Here is a 21169-nt window from a genome sequence, read left to right on the forward strand (position 1 = left end):
CCCTTAAGTAGATTGAAGTCAACTCTTAAACATTGAGGACTCTTTTGGTGTCGCGGTGGGATTTTGATAGAAACTCTAAAGTTAAACTTGCTCGCAAAGGAGCACTCATAGATTGGATGGTCTCCTGGGAAATTACACCAATGGGGCAAAACCATGAGGTCATTAGGCTAAAGGGGACAATACCTTGATGGGTAAGTTTGGGTTGTCTCCAATGGTATTAGAACATTACACCAGCCGAAAGATAAGAACTATGTGTCATATAGAATAAAGTGTTACGCTATGAAAGCCGCCTCTTGAACCCTGTATAAGACAATGCTACATGGTAGGAGTCATCTCTTGAGTGTGTAGGGGCCACCTCTAGAGTCTTATCTCCGTAGAAGATGATTCTAGGATACGAATATTGACGAAGACGTTATTTACTTAGTAGGGGAGATTGTAAAACCGCTTAAGTAGATTGAAGCAGAAATCTTAAACATTGAGATGTCTTTTGATGTAATGATGAAATTTCCATTAAAAATCCAAAATTAAACGTTCAAGCATGGGAGCACTCCTATGATGAGTGAACTCCTAAGTTACACCAACTGGGGAAATTTTGAGGTCACTAGGCAAAAACAGAAAATACATTGATGGATGGGAGTTTGGGCTGCCACACGCGGTCCTCTCAAAAATCGAGCTAGCGTGTTCTCTTTCAGTTCCACTATCCCAAACTTCAACATAAGCTGCTCAAAGCTCAGCGGTGATGAAGCCTCAAGAACATGACCTATCTGCAATTTGTTGGCAAGTAATTGTGCTACGTTTCTTATTTTATCTTGGACCAGGCAATAATTTTACTCTTGCCCTCCCAATATCAAAGAGGCTACAGGTTCTCTAATCATAAAGGGGCATTCTTTCTTAGCTTAGTAATAGTTAGCTTGACCTTTTTGTCAAATAGAATATATTTATATTCAAAGACACGTTCCACTGTTTGGAGCCACCCAATGAACTCTTTCGAATCCATGCGACCATCAAAATCCAAGAAGTCGATCTTCACTCCAAAATCCTAACTTCTTCACTTATATTGCATGCCAAATCGTTGGGATATTGGTACTAAATCACTTAAAACTAACTGATGGAAGGGATTCAATTTCAACTCTCGATCTGGCGAGTCACCATTCTGGCTATAGAAAATCTCACCGAGTTTCATCCTCTAATAGGCGGTAAGCTTCTATTTCATATGACAAATTTCTCTTTGCATGTGTTCCTAAACTCTTTGGCGACATGAAGTCTTTTCCTTCTGATCAGATTTTCGGTAGTTGTAGGATATCAAATTAAGGTTGGTCGGGGGCTTAAGTTTTGGTGGTAGGTGTCGATGTGAAATTTAGATGGAGGTGAAAACTTTGGATTATGAACATTATAGATTTCAAGCATAGGAATTGTGGGGGAAAAAAAATTTATGAATCTTGCATTGTGACAAGAAAGACGACAATAAAAATCTTGAGCTTGTCGAACTCTAATACCAAATGATATTGTTGTGTAACTCCTAAAAGATATTTGAGAAGTGTAGTTTGGGGGAGGTAGTTGTGAAATAGTGAGGGAACGAAAATATATGTGGACGATGATGTTTGGAAGGGGCAGGCATTGTTCAGCGGTTGTCCTGGCTGAAAATAACAGTCTTACGATGAATCGGCAAGGTATTGGTATCAAGGAGATTCCACCACTTGTCCCAAAGCAAGATACATATACACCACTCTAAGGAGCAAAATTCAGAAAAATGACTAAAATTCATAAACTCGATAAAAATAAAATCCAAAACAAGAACACTATTATATAAAGATCCTCGTAAGAGAGATTACTCGTTCGGTCGCATGAAGAAGCCAAAGTTTCATGTTTTCTTGTGATCGTGGGATTGGGAGGGCACAATATCAGGGTTTTTTTTATAATACCATGATTTTCAAGGTATATGACTCTCAATCGCTGGTGTAAAGCCGCGAACCTTTTTGGATTAGAGTTCGACATGATATTGTATAATCGACATTATATTGTATCATTAACGCAGAAAACACTAGGTCCTTACAAAAGTGATTCAAGATCAAGAGAAGATTGCATTTCTACTTCATGAAGTTCACAAGGCCATACATTCGTCGTTCTTCTCATTGCTTACCTAGTTCCATTTATTAACTTTCAACAACCATGGCAACTTTCCTTTTTCCTATATTATATCCTTGTAGAAACTTATTGGGTAAGAGCTTTCCAAGAAAAAAAAAGAAATAAAATCACAAAACTTTTAGTGGATATCAGGAGCACCTCTCGGCCAAATCAATAGTTCCAACATAGGCATGTGGAAAAATGGATCAATAGATCTTAGGTCCCATTGACCGCTAAAATCAAAATTTTGCTAAGATAAAATTAAAGTCTTTTTAAAATTTTATACCCATTGTTTTGCATTCCATGAAAATGATTCAAATTGTCTTTATAAAATCTTAATTTTATGAGGATCATTTTTATACATATACATATATGGGTAATTAAGAGTCTGTTTGGGACAGCTTACTATGTGATTTATTTTTTAGACCGCCATCACAGCTTTATTTGGGGAACTATTTTCTTGCTGCTTTCTAAAAATTTCTGTGATGGAAAGCTATTTTTTTTCAAGTCGATATATTAGAGTGCGGTGACTATAAAAAAATTGTTAACTTTTTTAGAAAAAAATATATATTTATAATTCCCACATAGCTTTCTAAGAAAATATTTTCTGAACCATAGTTTTACAGTCACTTTGTTAAAAAAGCTGCAGTCACCCTAAACAGACCCTAAGTACAAGAGTTTATATAAATTAATTTAGTATTTCAATTTTAACCACAATAATTAATCATATTATTCCTATGATTAATTTTACTTAGAAGAGGGTCTTGTGCTACAAGTTTATAATATATTACGGGTTCTCCACTTTGCATATGTTGGTTGATGCCTTCTGTAATTTTTTAGCATTTGATTAAATTTCTGGTCATATAGTGTTACATAAAAAAATGCTCATCGTGGGAGGCTCTGAAAGAGTTTCGCCTGATGGCGATCTTCCTCGCCTTCTTTGATTCTACGGTTTCATCGTCAACTTCGTTTGCAAGCCAATTCACATCTCACGAAAGACGGGAAGGGGTTGCAGGTTCGTCTTCCTCCTCGACTCATCTCGACAGCAGCGCGATCCTGTTTGTGTTGAGTTTCTTTGTCACCTCTCACGGAAGACAAGGGGAAGGGGTTGTGTGCTTGTCTTCCTCCTTTGTCTCCCTTCGCGACTCAGCTCAACAGTAGAGAGTGTTTGTAGTCTCTTCGACACTTAGCTGCTAGGTCACGTTCAGTTCCTCCTCTGTCTTCTTCTTCGACTCAGATCGACAACAGCGCTTCTTCAACACTCAACTAGAACACGTTCGACTTCAGTTCACTAGGACATGTTCGACTTCAGTTCCCCTCTTCAGCACTCATCTAGGACACGTTCGATGGCCACAGTTTCGTCCTTTCTTGGGGCGCTTGGAAAGGGTATAAACTCTTAGTTGTCTGTTGACCATGTGGTGTTTCTTCAGATCTATCATGATTCCTTTGAAGGGAAAGCTGACTGTTCATTTGTTAAGAGGACTTGTAGGTAGGAAGGGTGGTAAATCCGCTCTTATTTTTTCAAACCTCAAAGTTTTTACCCTGTTTGAAAAATACAAATTCACACTCATTGGAAAATTTCAGTTTGGGCATCCCAAAATGGAGGTCATCCGCAAAGCTTTTGAGGATCTCAAACCTGTAGGACAATGGAAGGTAGGTCTCTTTGATGGGAGACATGTGATAATACAATTGACCACGGAGGAAGACTATGCTAGGATTTTCTCTAGGAAATATCTCACCATTGAAAAAAAAACTATGAAGTTGCTTAAGTGGTGTCCGGAATTTGAATCAAACCAAGAACCACCTACAGTACCAATATGGCTTAAGTTGCATCTTTTCAATCATCACGTCCTTTATGCCATTAGAGCAATGCTTGGGAGACCAATGAAATTAGACATACCAACTTTTAATCTCACCAAGCCTTCGGTTGCCAGGATCCTTGTGGAGAGAGACATCACTCTACCTGACATTGAAGAAATTTGACTTGGCACTGAGATAATGGGTATTGACAACAGATTAATATGGAACAAAGACCATACTATCGCGCTGATTGTAAGGCTTTTAGACACAATTGAAAAATGCTTCAAGATTCACCCTAATTTGAGACCTCAACCTCCAGTGCCTCACCCTTTTTTTTTATCAGGAGATGGCTAACAAACACTAATTACAGTGTTTTAATCAATGACACTTGTCTTGGCTTCTTTAGAGCTGGTAGGGATATCAAGCAAGGCGCCCCCCTTTCCCCAACAATCTTCATTCTGGCTTTTGATTACTTTTCCAAAATTTTGAATCAAGCCTACTCCAATTATCCAGATCTCAAATTTCAGCACAGCTCATCTCATCTGGTGCAATCATGCTTATGCAGATGATGTTTTTATTTTCACTAATGGCAGCAAGCAGGTAGTAAGGAAAACTCAACCTATTCTGAAACATCTTCAAGAGGTGGTTGGGATAGATTTCAATAAGGATAAGTGCCAATACTTATCAGGGAGAAAGCTTTGCACCAGAGCTAGTACATTGATCAAGGCTTACACTGGATTTGTATCTGCTGAATTGCCCTTGAAATATTTCGGCATTCAGTTGCTTAAAGGAAGGAAAAAACAAGCTCAGCATGATGAAGTGGTTAATAAAGCTACATCCCACATAAACTGCTAGACCAATAATTTTATATCCAATGGCGGTAGGGTGACTCTTTTGAAAAGTATTCTAACTACTTGCCCTTTCTACACCTTGAAAATGGTTAGGATGAAGAAGAGTACCCAAAAGTTGTTGGAAGCTGCTTTTAACAAATTCCTTTAGGAGGGACAGCATAAGCAGATGCACTGGTCCGCCTGGAATAAGCTCCGTAAACATATGGGTACTGGTGGTTTGGGCTTCAAAACTTTCCAACAAATGAGTCGTTATTAAGTTCAGACAGAAAGATTCTCTTTGGGTCTTATTCATGTGGGATAAATACTGTAAGAGAACTCATCTTAACATGGTGCATCCAAAGCCTAGTGACTCTAAACATTGGAAAATCTTGTTGAAGGTTAGGGAACAGGCTAATGACATCTTCATGTGGGAGCTTGGGGAAGGCAAGTTCAGTTTTTGGCTGGACTGTTAGATGCAAAAATGAAAAATTCCTCCTTTGCCTAATTCTAGTGTTGACCCAGCCTTACTGGTCTCTGATTTCTGGATTGGGAGGTTGTGGAATGAACCTGCTCTCAGGAATGTGGTGGATGCTGATACCATTAAAGCTATTACAGAAATCCCTCTGGATCCTTCCCAGCCTGACAGAATGGTTACGAAGAACTCTCCTAGTCAATCTCTCAATGCTTTTATACATAAATCCTTTTTCAAATGGCAGCAGAATACATGGGGTCAGTTCATCTCGGACAGGAAACTTGCTCCTATCTCATTTTTCAGTTGGAGACATTTCAAGAAATTTCTGCCTACTGATGACATCCTCAAACTCAAAGGCTTGAGGGGTGCTTCCAGCTCATGAAGAAACTTTACAACATATATTTCTCTCTTGTCCCATTGCCACTGTTGTTTGGACTGCAACTTTGGGCCATCTCAATATCAGACATCTATTTTGTTCTTGGAGTTCTCTGGAGGTCTGTTGGCTAGACTGGAAGGAGCACCATCTACACCATATCCCCCTAATCATTACCTGGTTCATTTGGATGGCGAGAAATAGAGTTAAATAGGAGGAGCTAAAAAGAAATGTCCAATCCATTGCACTCAACTGTTGTAACTATCTGGACAGAATCAAGAATCACCTTGGCCATTATACTCCAGTCCCTCCTACCAACCCACAGGTCGTTCAGAAGGTGCACTGGTGTAAGCCTCCCCTCCCTTGGGTTATAATACAAATGAATGTTTTTGTACTACTGCTGCTGGAATTGGTGGTGTCTGTAGGAATTTTCTTGGACAATGTTTGTCGAGTTTCCAATCTCCTGTCTGGACCAGCTCTGCTTTGGAAACAGAAACCATAGCCATCTTTTGGGCCCTCAAAATAGCTCTCTCTCTTAACATCAGGTTTCTTCTTATTGAATCTGATGCCTTACAATTGATAAATATCCTCCAGGGCACATCTGCCATTCCTTGGCAACTCACAAATTGGATAAGGATGATTTTTCAGCTGGCCAGGGGGTACATGTTCAGTGGAGCCATATTCACAGGGAGAGGAATCAGCCTGCTAACTAGCTGGCGAGATCCTCTACTACTTCTGAACAAGTCATCTGCTGTAAAGACTCTTTTGATTTTTTCAAAATTTTACTTCATGGAGATTTCTTGATCTCCCTTTCATCAGATGTAACAAGTTTTTTGTGGCAATATATTTTTGTCTTTTTGGGCCTATATATATATACAGGGATTGCCTTCTCTCTCTGAATATTCTCATCCTCCCCATACTAATAACTTACTTGTTTCTAATTTTTATTCTCGAGATAGATGGGATTTCAACAAACTGTGTTCTATTGTGGGGGAACAAAATGCTAAGCATATAAATACTATTATTACCCCTTCCCGCAGGGATTTCCACGTGTGGAAGATGACCACTTCTCAATTTGTCTGCAAGTTAATCTATGGCACTTTACTCTCTCACCAGGATTGATTTTAGGGAAAATGGATTTGGCACAAACTTTTAACTCCCTCTCTCCTTTTTCCTTTGGCGATTTTTCTCTTCTTTATTGTCTCTTGATGACATTTTAAAGTCGAAAGGCCTTAAATTGGCGTCGAGATGTCCTATGTGCAAACTCTCGGAGGAAGATTCGAGACACATTTTTTTAATGTGTTTTTCCTTTGAATGTTTGGAATATATTAGGCTTACACTTTGGTATCTCTCACTTTTGTATCCATTGGATCCATAGAGGCATCCTAAGTATTTATTTGTGGCAATGGAAGGCTTTTGATGATAAGGGGGGAGGGTTTTCCCTTCCTTTGTTGGTCCTTTGGTTTATTTGGACCGCGAAAAACATCTTCAAATATAATTCCCCTACCCCCCCCCCCCCCCCCCCCCTACAGCTTCTATGATAGCTTCTTATGTGTTGGCCTATTACACCAAGACCCTCAGGATCTGTACCACTGATGTTTCGATCTTCAGGCCCCCCCGTTTAATCAGGCGGGCTCCCCCTTCTTCCGGATGGGTTAAGGTGAATATGGATGACAGTTGAAACCATTTACCTGCTGCGGTTGGGGGCATTTTTAGAAATTATGAGGGTAAGTTTATGTGCTATTTTACTTCTCCTGTTACTACTGACAACACCTTAGCCACGGAATGCTGGGGGGTTTTTCTTACATTAACGGTGGTAATTGCTTTCAATTTTCATACGATTGAGGTGGAAACTGATTCAGAAATGCTCTATGATATATTGTTGGGTATCTCTCCTCCTCTCTGAAATATTATATGCATTTTTAAACGTATTTATGCTTTAATTTTTGAAAGACATATGAAAGTGAGTTGGAGTTTCATCCATAGAGAGGGCAACTCCCCTGCCGATTGGTTAGCCAGGCAAGCAGGGGCTGCATGCTCTATAGATTTATCTCCCTCTGCTCCCCTCAAACGTCTCCTTACTGGGGATAACCTGGATTTGTCTTATGTTAGATTTTAGAAACTACTTGTTGCTCGGCTTTATGGCTGGGTATTCTCGTATCTTTACTGTGTTTTGGTTTTGTATCCTCCCTCTTGTGGTTTCTTTAGTTTGCTGGCAGGTTTCGGATTGCACCCCTTTCTAGCTTTGTGTCTCTGGCTCTCCTGATCTCTTGGTTTACGCTGATCTTATGTTGTTTGGCTGCTCTGCTTAGTCGATCGACATCCCAGTTTGCACTGTTGTTTGCTGGAGTGTTTCCAGTGGATTAGGAGTTTTTTGCTGCCTCTTTTTTTTTCTTGGATTCTCTTTTCTTTCTTTTTCTGTTATTTCTACTACACGGGCACAAGTATACTAATTTTGAGTTTTGCTATTTTGGCTTGGGTATACTTGTACATTTGGAGTTTTCATTTTGCGTGAGTTGTAATGTGGGAGAGGGAACCCCTAGGGGTGTGTTAAAGTATTTTTTGGCTGTTTTAGACGGAGATCCTCCTCCCCTCCAACTTTTATACCTGTTTCTTAATTTTAACACGTAGGGAGCCTCCGATGCTCTCTCTCTCTCTCTCACTCTCTCTCTCTCTCTCTCTCTCTCTTTCTATATATATATATATAGATAGATAGATAGATAGATACACCACCCTAAATTGCAGCCTTCAACACCACCCTAAATTGCATTCCGGTCACTCCGTATACCATAAGCTGCAGGGAGCTGGAACGAAGAGCAGACTGAAGGAAAAGAAAAGAAGAGTAAAGGAAGAATAGAGTAATGAAAAAAGGTAAGCCCACGGATGTGTTGAAAATCCGATTTTTACTTTTGTCCTCTAACTTAACAATTTCAGCTCAGATGGGTATGGGTTGTGAGTCTTGCATGAGGAGGAACAATTTTGAAGTAAAAGTGTGCCGTCGGATTAATTTGATTTAGAATTAATTTATAAATTAAAAAATAATATAAATTGAAATATTGCTATTTTTTTAGATTGAATACAACAAAAAGGTAATCGGAACAAGGAAGTTTTTCAAGTTTTCAATTGTCAATTATGTAAGATACTCATTTTCTAATTCAGGAAGTAAAATTTATTCAGTTATATGTATTCAACTTTGTATGTATTCAAATGTGTAAGTATTAGAATTGTTTCATTTCAAAATTACACATCATTTTCATACAATGCAAGATAAAAGCAAAAATTAGATGCATATAAATAATTGCCTTCAACTCCACCCTAATTTGCATTCCGGTCACTCCCTATACCATAAGCTGCAGGGAGCTGGAACGAAGAGAGACTGAAGAAAAAGGAAAGCATAGTAAAGGAAGAAAAGAGTAATGAAAAAAGGTAAACCCACGGGTGTGTTGAAAATTCGATTTTTACTTTTGTCCTCTAACTTAATAATCTCAGCTCAGATGGGTATGGGCTGTGAGTCCTGCGTGAGGAGGAACAATTTTGAAGTAAAAGTGTGCTGTCGGATTAATTTGATTTAAAATTAATTTATAAGTTAAAAAATAATATAAATTGAGATATTGCTATTTCTTTAGATTGAATACAACAAAAAGGTAATCGGAACAAGGAAGTTTTTCAAGTTTTCAATTGTCAATTATGTAAGATACTCAATTTCTAATTCAGGAAGCAAAATTGGTTCAGTTATATGTATTCAACTTTGTATGTATTCAAATGTGTAAGTATTAGAATTGTTTCATTTCAAAATTACACATCATTTTCCTACAATGCAAAATAAAAGCAAAAATTAGAAGCATATAAATAATTGCATGAGAAAGACAAAGATTATAAACATTTAAATGTTAATAATGAAAATGAATACTTTGGGAAGTTCTTGCACATGGATAGGTTGACAATAATATAACGATTGTAATTTATGCAGGTATAGCGACAAAATTATGCTCATAATTGATATATTTATGATAATATGAACAAACAGAGTGACAAATGTGAGCCCACATGGAGGTAAAAGGGCCCACAGTTTCGTATATTTATGATAACCTGCAGGTACGTCAGTAAAGATGAGCCCATATAAAGGCAAAATGTTCTTAAGCTAATATGTTAATGATACATATACGGATAAGACAACAAAGAGGATCCCTTATATGATAGCTAATAAATCTAACACCACTTACACGATATATTTAAAAGCTACAAGTAGAACTTTTGTTACAGTGTGAACCCTTATCCATCAAGATATTATTCGTCTTGGCCTAATGGCCTCAAAATTTTGTCCCAATGATGTATCTTCCCAGGAGGTCACCCATCCCAAAGGTGCTCCCATTTTGTCCCATATTAGCACGCTTAACTTTGGAGTTTCTGATAAAATTTCAACCATTGCACCCAAAGGCGCTTCAATGTTCAAGAATCAGTTTTATTCTAGTTTTACCAAAATATTTAGGTTTATGCAGTGCTTATTTATTTATTATTTTGATTTACTTAATTATTTTGATTCCATTTCTTCAATTTTATCAATAATTGACTTCTATTTATAAAATGAAATAAAAATTACATTTGTTTGCTTGCTCTTAGTATTTATATTGCTTCCATGTAATCTTTCCTTTTATAAGTATAAAATAAGGTTTATCTCATTTCACTACATCCTAGATTGTTAACGTGTATTGTCTTCAAATTTGAGGATGTGACAGACCGCACCATCGTCAAATCATAACATAATCATCTTAAGATCATGATTGAATCATCAACAAACCATCTTCAAACTGTGATCCACCAATCTTCAAACTAACTATCTTCTACACACAATTATCATCGTGAAACCACAATCTAACAATAATCGAATATCTTCAGGCTCATCCATATACTTCAACTTCAAAAAGCAATCCAGGAATATAAAAAGTTATCCTTTATTAGAGCGGAGTTGGAATGAATCAAACTTTTCAGCATATTTTTCCATCTTTTGCCATTATGGGCATATAAATTGAACTACCCTAGTTTAAATGATCGTTTTAAATGATTTTTGAATAAATCAATAAAAGAAAGATGAAAATGCATTTATTCGTTTAGCATTTAAATAAAACAAAATATATAAAATAAAAACTATAATATTATTTGATTTTCTAAATAAAAGCAATATGTGATATTATAAATTATAGGTTACATGCTCATAATTTAGCATACAAAATATCAAATATACTTTTTGTTTCATCATGCAAATTTAATTGTGAAAATATTGCAATTTTAAATTAACATTTGCTTATAATTTAAAATTGCTAAAAACATATAAATTTTAAAATACATTAAAGTATAAGCATAATTAAAAAAAATTAACTTATATTGCGTCATGTATAATCATACGATAATGCCAACACATTTTAACAAAAATTTAGGTTCGTAGCCAACTTACTACAAGTTCAAATGATGCAAGTTCATCACTATTACTATATAATGCAGGCACTCTAGATGAAAGAGTAGTGCAGTGTCAGATACGTATCAAACATAGACATGCTCTGGACACGTGTCAAACAAGCATGTCTAAAATTAATGAGCTAAAATTTTTAAAAATATTTTTTAAACATATATAATATATAATTTATAATTAAAAAAATAAACTATACTTATTTAAAGGTTAAATATATTTAGACGGTTTCTCAGGGAGCTCATGTAGTTCGCCAATCACATACCTGTTCATCGTTCATCAGTCGCAGTTCTTATTTTTTGTATATCAAAAAATAAACAATAAGTTATGGAAAAGCTTAAATTTGAAAAATTAATTTTATTAAATTTCTTACTTTCACTTTTATATTGTTTGTCATATTTTATTTTCTAAATTTTTATAAATTACTTAATAATTTTATTATAAGGATGTGTCTAGCGCATATACATGTCATTTATTTCCAGTAAAAGAAGTATCCAATATCTGTCATTTCGTTTTATGTCGTGTCCGCATCCATGCAACAAAGCTATTACCATTATTTCATTAGCATATTTCCACAACTTTCTTTGTTAAAGATTCATTTGTGATCAGTTTTATATTTTGTATTCAATTTGTATTTCTATTTTTTTTTGTTAATATTTTAATTTGAAACGGAATACATGTTAAAAATAAATCAATTGTTTTATAAATAATTAATTGATTTTTAAAAAAAAAAACCTACTTTATTATTAAAAATAAAATTTAAATATGTGTAAAATACATTATCTAAACATTATAAAAAAAAGTCTCGCACAGGTGCTTAATGTTGTGTTGGGATGTTATTATCTTGTCTGCTTTATTTGGTATTCTGCAGTTTGTTTGGTTGTTATTGTTATTAGAGTTCTCACACTTTTCGATATATATGAGAACTCGGTAGGTTATTTAAAGAATTTGACTACTGATAATGAAAAGCATGGAGATAAACAAGAAAAATAAAATTTACAATAAAACCCAACGAAGCTAAATTCCTTGCATATTCATTTGGGCACATAGATAACAGCAATACATGATTTAATCAAAGAAATACTAACCGTAATGTTATACTTGAAATAAAGATCAAGGGCTGCATTGAAGTAGTTGTATTCATCTAATATAACAGGAAATGAACATGTCCCATGCTTTTCTGCAAAAGAAAGAGAAATAGAAGAATAAATCTAAAAAATAACACAGTATTTACAAGAATGTTCTAATGTTGCTTATAACAGTATATACGTGACACAATGCTTTGTTAATGCCTTAATGGACCATAGTTAGCCTCTGTACTTGTTCTTTTACTCCCTGTCGATCTTCTACAAAACACTTAACAAATTGTTAATTATGCTCATTTACCGTACCATAAGCCAAAACGCACTGTTAAAAACACTTTCATTTAATAAACAACAATACAAGGACCGTCAGTTTTGCTTATGACTGGCAAACTGTACTCCAATCGGCTTTTGAATTTCACAAGCAATTTCACAGTGGAAATCCCCAGTGGTTCATAATTCCATCAGGAGATTGAGCTCTAAACCAGTTACTAATCAGATATTGGAATATTTGGCTTTTGTAATCACTTAAAAATACGATAAGCATATCAAGTTAATTAAGTTAAGAAAGTTTACCCCACTGCTCATCCAGCATATAAACACCAGGTGACCGCCAAGAAAAAAGAAGTTTGTCAGGCTCAAGATGGGTAACAGAGAAAATTAATTTAACCAGACATTAAATTTTATCAATACCTCATGGGCCCAAAACAACCCTTTGCCACCATGGCAAAGGGATGGAGAACCGCAACCTAAGGATGGCCAGTGTTTCTGAAGCTCTGGCATAAGGGATGAGATCTGACAACAACAAAAAAACATAGCAAGGGATATATAAAATAGTTAGGCACACAAATATAAATGATACATGAAATGAAGAAATATTCATTCTGCGTGAAAACACACACACAGAACATCACCTTCTTAATATTAAAATCAGAATTTCTACAGCATGATGGATAGTTCCCGTCATTATAATCTGGCCAAAGCCCATCTGTTTTAAGAGGTTAAAAAAAAACATCAGCTTATTGCAACAACAACAACAACAAAAACAAGTTTTTATCCCACTAACTGGGGTCGGCTACATGAATCATTTTTCTCTATTGCGTCCTATTTACATAATGATCAAAAGGATTCATGCTATGATTTTTCGAAAAATTTTACGTTGGTTGTAAACTACCTAACACAACCCTCCACTTTTCACATCCAGGGCTCGAGACCCGACAATGGCAAAGTGCTAAAAACATCAACTTATTGGATCAAGAAAACTTAGCAATTCTAACTTGAAAAAGTACATAATATGTTTTCAATATTTTATTGAGGAATTTACATATGTAGATTTAAAATACTAGGATTTGCAATATCTAAAATGTAAATTTCATTATATAGCTAATAGAACTCGGTTAAGGGAGTCAACTTATCTCACTAGACACCAGGCTTCAACAAGATCTGATGATCAGGGATGGACGAGTTGGTCGGAGATGGGAAGAAGGGTTGTGTTAACAAACTTGGGATGTGGCAACAAGTCATGTTGGAGTTCTGCCAACAATGACCTGAACAAGATTTGGGAGAGATCGAAGGGATTTGGGGCAAATGTGGAGGGCCACGATGAGATATTCGGAAGTGTAGGATGTGGAAATACTAACAATGTGTTCAGTGCAGAAGGCTTTGGAGATCGGTAGCATGTGAAGGGCGACGACACTAACAGCAAAGGTCAAAAGGGTGATGGTATTGTAATGGAAAGTGTTATTTTTCATTTTATTTTGATATTTTAAGTGTTATGTATGTAAACAGTAAAATTTAGGTGTTAACTATGCAAACTCCAATGTTTCGTAACAATGAATATAAATCCCCCTAATTTATTTTTCTATTTGAAGGATTGTCCAAGACTCTTTTCTATCTAGCTCATAAACAAATTAGAGAGAATAACCATCTATTGAAAGTGCACCAGGAAACAATAACACACTTTCAACAAATCAGATATTACCATCATAATTGCATTTGATCGAGCAATTTATTTTCGGTACCATACCACAATTTAATGAGACCCATAGAAATACTTGAGGAATGCAATTTTAAACAATCTAGCATCTATTAAACTTTAAAAAAAAAAACTAGAATGCTGAAGGCCCATCAACATATTTTTCCATTTTTAGTTTTTCTTAGAATTTTTTGCTTCATTTTCTAAGTTCAAAGTAGTCTTAAGGTTTATGTTAAGAGCCTTTCAAGTAATGAGATGGTAGCTTTTATTTCATCAAGAGTGCTTTATGTCTTTATCAAAAGCTCGTGAAGTTTCTTCTTCTCTGGAGTTATTTCAAGTACTCTATGAATGGCGGCAACTAAAAAGCTAGCAAGGATTATGCAGCTGAATAAGTTTTTGAGACTCCTTCAAGCTATGAGGTTAAAGAGAGAAATTTAGAGACCAAAAGCAGGTAGAAAACGAAAGTGGGTCAAGTAATCCTCCGAATTAAGAAAAGAGAGGAGAAAGTAGAGAGGCGAGGGAAGGGAGGTGAGATTAATGCAATCATTCCCCTTGTTTGATAATATCATCTATAGTTCTTCGTTACATAATATCCTTCTATAGAATACAAGTTTTTGCATGATTAGAAACAAGGTTAAAAAAAATCTCATCTACTAATATAAGGTAAAATCAAATAATCACATTATTATCAAATCAAACATTTGTTATCATCAAATGTTGATAACAAATGTAGGTAACTTTAATTGTATGAAAACTAAATAACATATAATCATGTCATGTTTAAATAAAACAAAATTTGATTACATCAAATATAATTATATCTTAATTATTTAAACCAATCAAGCATAACAGTACTTTGATTGGAGAAGCATCATAGTTGCGATAATCCTCAATTCACACAGCATAAAGAAACTCCTTACAAATAGTTTGAAGGTGGCAGCGCTGGTGGTAGTAGAAACAAGACCAGAACATGGGCAACTACTAAGGTAGCAGTAGATGTAGATTTGCACCTTTAAAAGAATTTGAGGTCTTCCAACCTAGACAGCCATACTTCATCAACTATTACTATCAATCTGAATGGCGATCACATCATAATATGGAGGTGATTGCTAAGTGTTACAAAGTCAACCTAGCCCATTGGTTATAATATGAATTTACTTATTTCACTTTCATTTTCTTTTTATTTTTAATACTCGTTATTTTAGAAATATTAAATGATATTTGTATATGCTATGGCACATTTAATTCATCAAGTCATCACCTAGTCCATTGGTTATAATAACCGTTGGTAAAATTTGGTCAATCCAACATTCCAATTATTAACAGCCCTATGATAACCTTTGTACCATCCTAACGTTGGTAGCAAGAGTGGGAATTCATTTATTTCTCGACAAAGGTTCATCTGGCCTAAACTTTCGTCTTCTCTTCCGCAGGTCATCGTCATTGTAAACCTACCTGTGATTAAATAATATAACATTTCATTGATCTTTTTTACCTTTTACATTAATCTTATCAGCACTCACATAGAATGGATATGCATCTGTTAACCAACAAACTATACAAGCATGCATCAAGAATATAGTGTAACATGTGATATTCAATATTTCATACTCAATTATGCATTATATGATTATATCTTATCAATTTACTTTAAGTTTGATAGCTATTAAAAAATTATGAATTCATTATAAATAGATAATTATATACATATGAGATAAATCTTACAAACAGAATAAAGATGTACTATATAAATAAATTTTTATATGCATAAGCGTATTAAGTTGACATAGTTATAGGCCGTTGCATACATTGAACCTATTAATAGTTTGATTCTTATTTTAAAAATAGAATCTCACTAAGATTTTTAGATTCTTTTCAGGCAGATTTCCTAATTTCTCTTACCAAGAAACTTTGATCTTACATATAAACCACTAAAAATAAACAAATTGATCGATTTGTATCACACTCCAACTTTTTAATTCAATTAGATTAAAAAATGAATAAAATAATATTTTACCTCAAAATTTTCTTCCCTCATAAAATCTTTCAGCCTACAATTTCCCAACCAAACCAATTTGTTGGAAAGAAAAGAAAAAATCGAATCATTACCTCAAAAACTAGCTTCTCTTCTTTTTCCCTTTCATTCCCTTCTACTCTTCTCATTTTCTACTCCTTTTGTTTTCTTTTTCTTCTCTTCTTTCTAATATTTTCTCCCAGCAGCTCTTACCCGAGAGCAGCAACACTCTAGTTCAGCTGGGAACAGTATCAGGAATGAGAGGAATAGGCTGCTTAAACCTATATATATGTATATAGATATACAAAACATGATATACAAATAATAAAAATAACTTCATTCTTATTAAATCTCAGCTCCTTAAATTAAATCTAGTCACTACATGCCTCTTTTTCTGAAATATATTTTTGGTGCTACAGTACCATTACAGTAAGTTGCAGCAAAACCGCAGCAACAGTAACATGCTGCAATGATTTTAATAAAACATTAAAAACTTATTTAAATAGAAACTAATTAAATAATTTTTGTATATTTGCAAATTAATATACTTCTATATATCAAAATAAACAAAAAAAAAATTATGAAAACAGCTTTAATGATTTTCGAGATGTGAGAAAAAATAAGGCATAATTTAAAAAAAAATTAAAATATTACCTTTTTGGCATTTTTAACTATTACACCCTCTTGCCTCAACCATGCAAAGAAGATGATTCTTGTAGAGTTTGATGAATTATTTCACCGTGTGGATTAAGATCAAGACAACTATTTAACAAAACAGTACAACAGTCATCAAGTTCATACAAAGCAATATTTCACTCATCACGCTCCTCCCATGCACCATTATAATTGACAATGCAGTAGATCATTCAAAAATTTCAGCTTTTATGAAGGGAATGGGTTAATTTGAAGCCATCTTCCAATATTCACTCACAGACAAATAGATAAGTCGGAGCTAAAGTTGTAACCAACTAAACCGACTCATAAGCTAGCTTTACCCCGGCTCAACAAATGGCTCATTAGTGAGGCTCAATGAGTTAATGAACCAAAATTGAGTTGCATCTGCATCGGATCTTTTAAAAAGTATTAATACAAAAAAACTCATCAAAATACTAAAATTTAATGTTTATACCCAAAGAAAATTAAAAAATTTAAAAATACTACCTTTATTTGTTGTCAAAGCATGATTTCTCATTATTTCTCCGCCAAATTTTCATTTTTTTATCATTTTATTACTACAACTCCTGGAATTGCCTTCAACATTTTTCTTTCATAATAAATAAGCTCGCTCATAAACCTATTCAACTCGTAGAATTAAACTTGAGCTCCATTAATTAGTCAAGCTCAAGTTGGAGGTGCTCTAGCATAAGTTTGTGGGAGCTTGATATGACCGCTCATCTATAAATATTAGGCATTTAGACTGTTTACTTCCGTAAAAATGAATGGACTATCCCAATAGTGAATCAACTTGTAAAATCGCTCGACATAGCCAATATGCTCAACTTATTAGAGTACATGTTCTCCTTGTTGAAATTCCCTAAGTTTAAGTTATGAGTTGTGTTGCTTATAAATTCAACATGCTACATCAACTCTTGATTTCTTGAGCATGCCAAGGGCATCAATCATCCTATAATAATTTTACCTTAGCTAATGGTTCAATTGAATTGGTTGAATTGCAACTACAGCTCTAAAGCTCTAATTCAAAGAAAGCATCCATATCCCAAAGAAAACAGAAAATGACTTTTGTTTCCCACATTAAATGAAATTGTTATCATGGCCTAAGTCATAGTCAATAGCTTGTCAACTTGAACACATTCTTTATTCAATTTTTTTCAAAATTGAGATTCATCTTATTTGCAGCTTCTTCTGAGTGTAAACAACTCGAGTCAATACAAATGACGTCTAGTGTTATCATCCTTGCAAATTTTTTAATATTTTAATTAATCATAAACCCAATTATCCTCTACAATTTTCCACCATTCACGTACTTTTTCACTTTAGAAGAGATCACCTACAAAAGCCAGCATCTATAAATAGATAGGAAGAGTTATCCATCACTTTCAATTTCTTAAACAACACTATGTCCAATAAAAAAGGTACTTGCATAATAATTATAATTAATGTGCTATAATGAATATTCTAATTCTACAAAATAAATGATGATAACAATCATTACTCCATCATACATATCATAAGATAAATTCAACATTCCTGTTAAACATCATTCTCCTTAATACTTACCAAATCAATAGTTGTGGTGCTGGATCATATCCTCTTCAAAATAATGATATTTTAATTACCCTGAATAATAAGTCTATTAGATAAAGTTATAAATTTTTAGCTCTAAAGATAAACTCCTCTGTCTCCAATTGCTTATCATTATTGAAAGGGTATTAACTAAGACAAAATTTTAAAAAAATGGTTGACAGAATATGAACTAAAGATTTAATCATCATACACGCCAAATATATTTAATCACCACAAGATCATTTTTAGCAGAAGACCCTTTTGTCATCGTGGATGAATTGATCAAAAGGAGATTGTAAATGGATAAATCTAATGAATAGAATTACATTAAAAATAAATATATTTTTCATTACAAGTAAATAGATGTTGTTCCATGCTTATAACCCTCACAAAAATTGTGCCCTATACCAAGATCTAACCTTTAGAAAAAAAAAACAATTTTTTTTATGATATCAAATTTGAAATGTCATGCAATATTACTTCTTCATTTTATGATTGGTTGACTTTAAATTTTATCAGTACTATATGCAAACAGAGAAGGCTTGGTCCTCTTTTCTTAATTTAAAACTCATTGTTACCAAGTTATGAAGTAATCTTTTCTAATCAACCTTTTTTTTAAGGCTAGAATGATCTAGGTCACTATTTCTTATTTAAAATAATATTTGAATGAAAATTCACATACTTGATGTACTTGATTATAAAGAATCCATGGAAAATTTAAGCTAAATGAAATTTGAATTTGTAAGGAACGGACAGCGTCAATGCATTTATGAGAGAAATGTGGCATACCATGGACAACTTTACAAGTTTAATGTAATTTTAAGGAAAAAAAGCAATTTCTAGAAAAGAATAATACTTAAAATGTCATGCTTTTCTAGTGGAAAAAAGATGCCCAATGTCTATAGGAATAAGTTTAAATAAGAAGATGATCATGCAATAGTGTAAACACGTTTACATTCCAATTAACAGGACCATGGTACTGCGACATCTTGACACAGGGAGTAACAAGCCCAGCTTATGTTTGCATAAGAAAAGAAAGAAATATACAATAGCCCTTTGTTTCAATGGCCAAGGGACAATCTTGCTTGATTTAAGTTAAAACATTTAAAAATAAATAAATTTAAGAATTTCAACTATCATGTTACAACAACAACAAGATTTGTTTTGCATTGTGGTAATTTATTTAGTTTTTCTATCCTTAAGGAGTGTTTAACCTACGAAACGTAATTACATGGTAATGCATAGAACTCTCAAAAACTAAAATCTCTTACTTTTGAAACAAAACAAAGAAAAAACCTTATACTTACGAATTGTGAACTCAGTTAATGGGTTAGACCTGCAAATAAGGAGGAAGAATCAGCACCGTTTGCCCAATGCAAGAAAAACATATGACAATAAAGCCTTTGGATTTAGAAAATGATTAAGAAAAGGACAGAGCTATGGCTCAAATAAACGGCAGTTGACCAAATTAAACAAAAACTGAACACAGAAGAAGCATCTCAAGTGAATCTTCAATGAATAACGAAAAAAACCTTGACAAATGTGGAATAGGGTTGTGGTTATCAAATAATAGTTTAAAAAATATCTTAGGAATAGAAAACTAGTAGGTATTTTTATGATAGGAAAAGTGTAAGTGAATAATAGAAATGGAGTTAATTCCTTCATGTTCTCATAGTAAACACAATGCCAGCCCCGGTTCTTCTCATTTGAGCCCTATTTAAGAAATTAAAAGAATCTCGTAGATACAAGATGAACTGCATCTCTAACTAAACGTGTAACGTCACATGATCATTACTCAATAGCCTTTACATAGCCTAGACTTCTCTGCTCAAATTAAAGCTTTAATTTGAAATTTTTTAATAGCAGCTTTTCTTTTCAAAGATTACTTCTATATGTTGTCAAATTAAGCTTCTGCTCATCCCCTTCCCTTAAAATTCCAACCAAAAACCGTTCACTTACTCCCTAACCCACATTTGCTCATCTTCAAACCAATAGCGCGCTTAATGGAAGTCCATAGGATGGAACCGCTTAGAAAACCCCCGAAGTCTCAGGGTTACTCCCACTATTGTAGCCACATGAGTTAGTGGAGGCCTACCATTATAGCTTATTCATGGTCATAGAGATTGAGAAGACCTAGTTGACAATTACACTTGAAGAAGAAGCCAAACCAATAGCAGAGAAAACTTAGATTGACCATAAGGGAACTTCAGAAATGAACTTGCCTCTCTTATCCGCTGGCACGTCCTTATACTCAAATATATGTTCAATAGATTGCAGTCAATCAAAAAAGTCTTTTGGATTCATATCTCCCTCAAATTATAGTAGATTAACATTGATCTTGAAATCTCTCTACCCTCCAAATGATATCTCTTCTCTATAGTTCTTCCTATGGTAGGGAATCAGATACCCCTTTTTAGGCCTCCTCCGGTACTGGATTCCGAAAAGACATGGTTTGTGGTTGATGTATGTATGCAAGCATGCATGTATATATATATATATATATATTAAAAAGAATGGTCGAAGGCTATTAGACGAGCCCCGAGCATCGCTAGGTGTGCTAAATATTCGAGTACTACACCGTACACACGGAAGGATTCGAACCCGTGAGCTAAGGGGACTTACGAACTTCAGAGATGTTGCTCTACCAACAGGTCACAATGCACGCACACCTACACACACACATGTATATGTATTTGTATAGATCTATATATGTATATATACATACATATACATGCATATATACATGCATACATATGTTAGATACATACATACATATATATATATATATATA

At 34.3% G+C, this 21169-nt stretch overlaps 1 protein-coding gene across 1 annotated transcript in view; it reads right to left on the reverse strand.

Moving 5' to 3' along the window:
* LOC110030634 (ribonuclease 2) overlaps nucleotides 1–21169 on the reverse strand; it is a 67594-nt gene that overhangs the window by 38407 nt on the left and 8018 nt on the right. The window contains exons 2-6 of the mRNA XM_020733441.1: nucleotides 19686–19714; nucleotides 13060–13133; nucleotides 12839–12940; nucleotides 12722–12725; nucleotides 12152–12243 (exon numbers count right to left, since the gene is read on the reverse strand). Of these exons, the coding sequence (XP_020589100.1) occupies nucleotides 12152–12243; nucleotides 12722–12725; nucleotides 12839–12940; nucleotides 13060–13133; nucleotides 19686–19714 (301 nt within the window). The remainder of the gene's footprint in view (nucleotides 1–12151; nucleotides 12244–12721; nucleotides 12726–12838; nucleotides 12941–13059; nucleotides 13134–19685; nucleotides 19715–21169) is intronic.

This window comes from Phalaenopsis equestris, unplaced genomic scaffold (genome assembly GCF_001263595.1).
Source record: "Phalaenopsis equestris unplaced genomic scaffold, ASM126359v1 Scaffold000745, whole genome shotgun sequence".
NCBI lineage: Eukaryota > Viridiplantae > Streptophyta > Magnoliopsida > Asparagales > Orchidaceae > Phalaenopsis > Phalaenopsis equestris.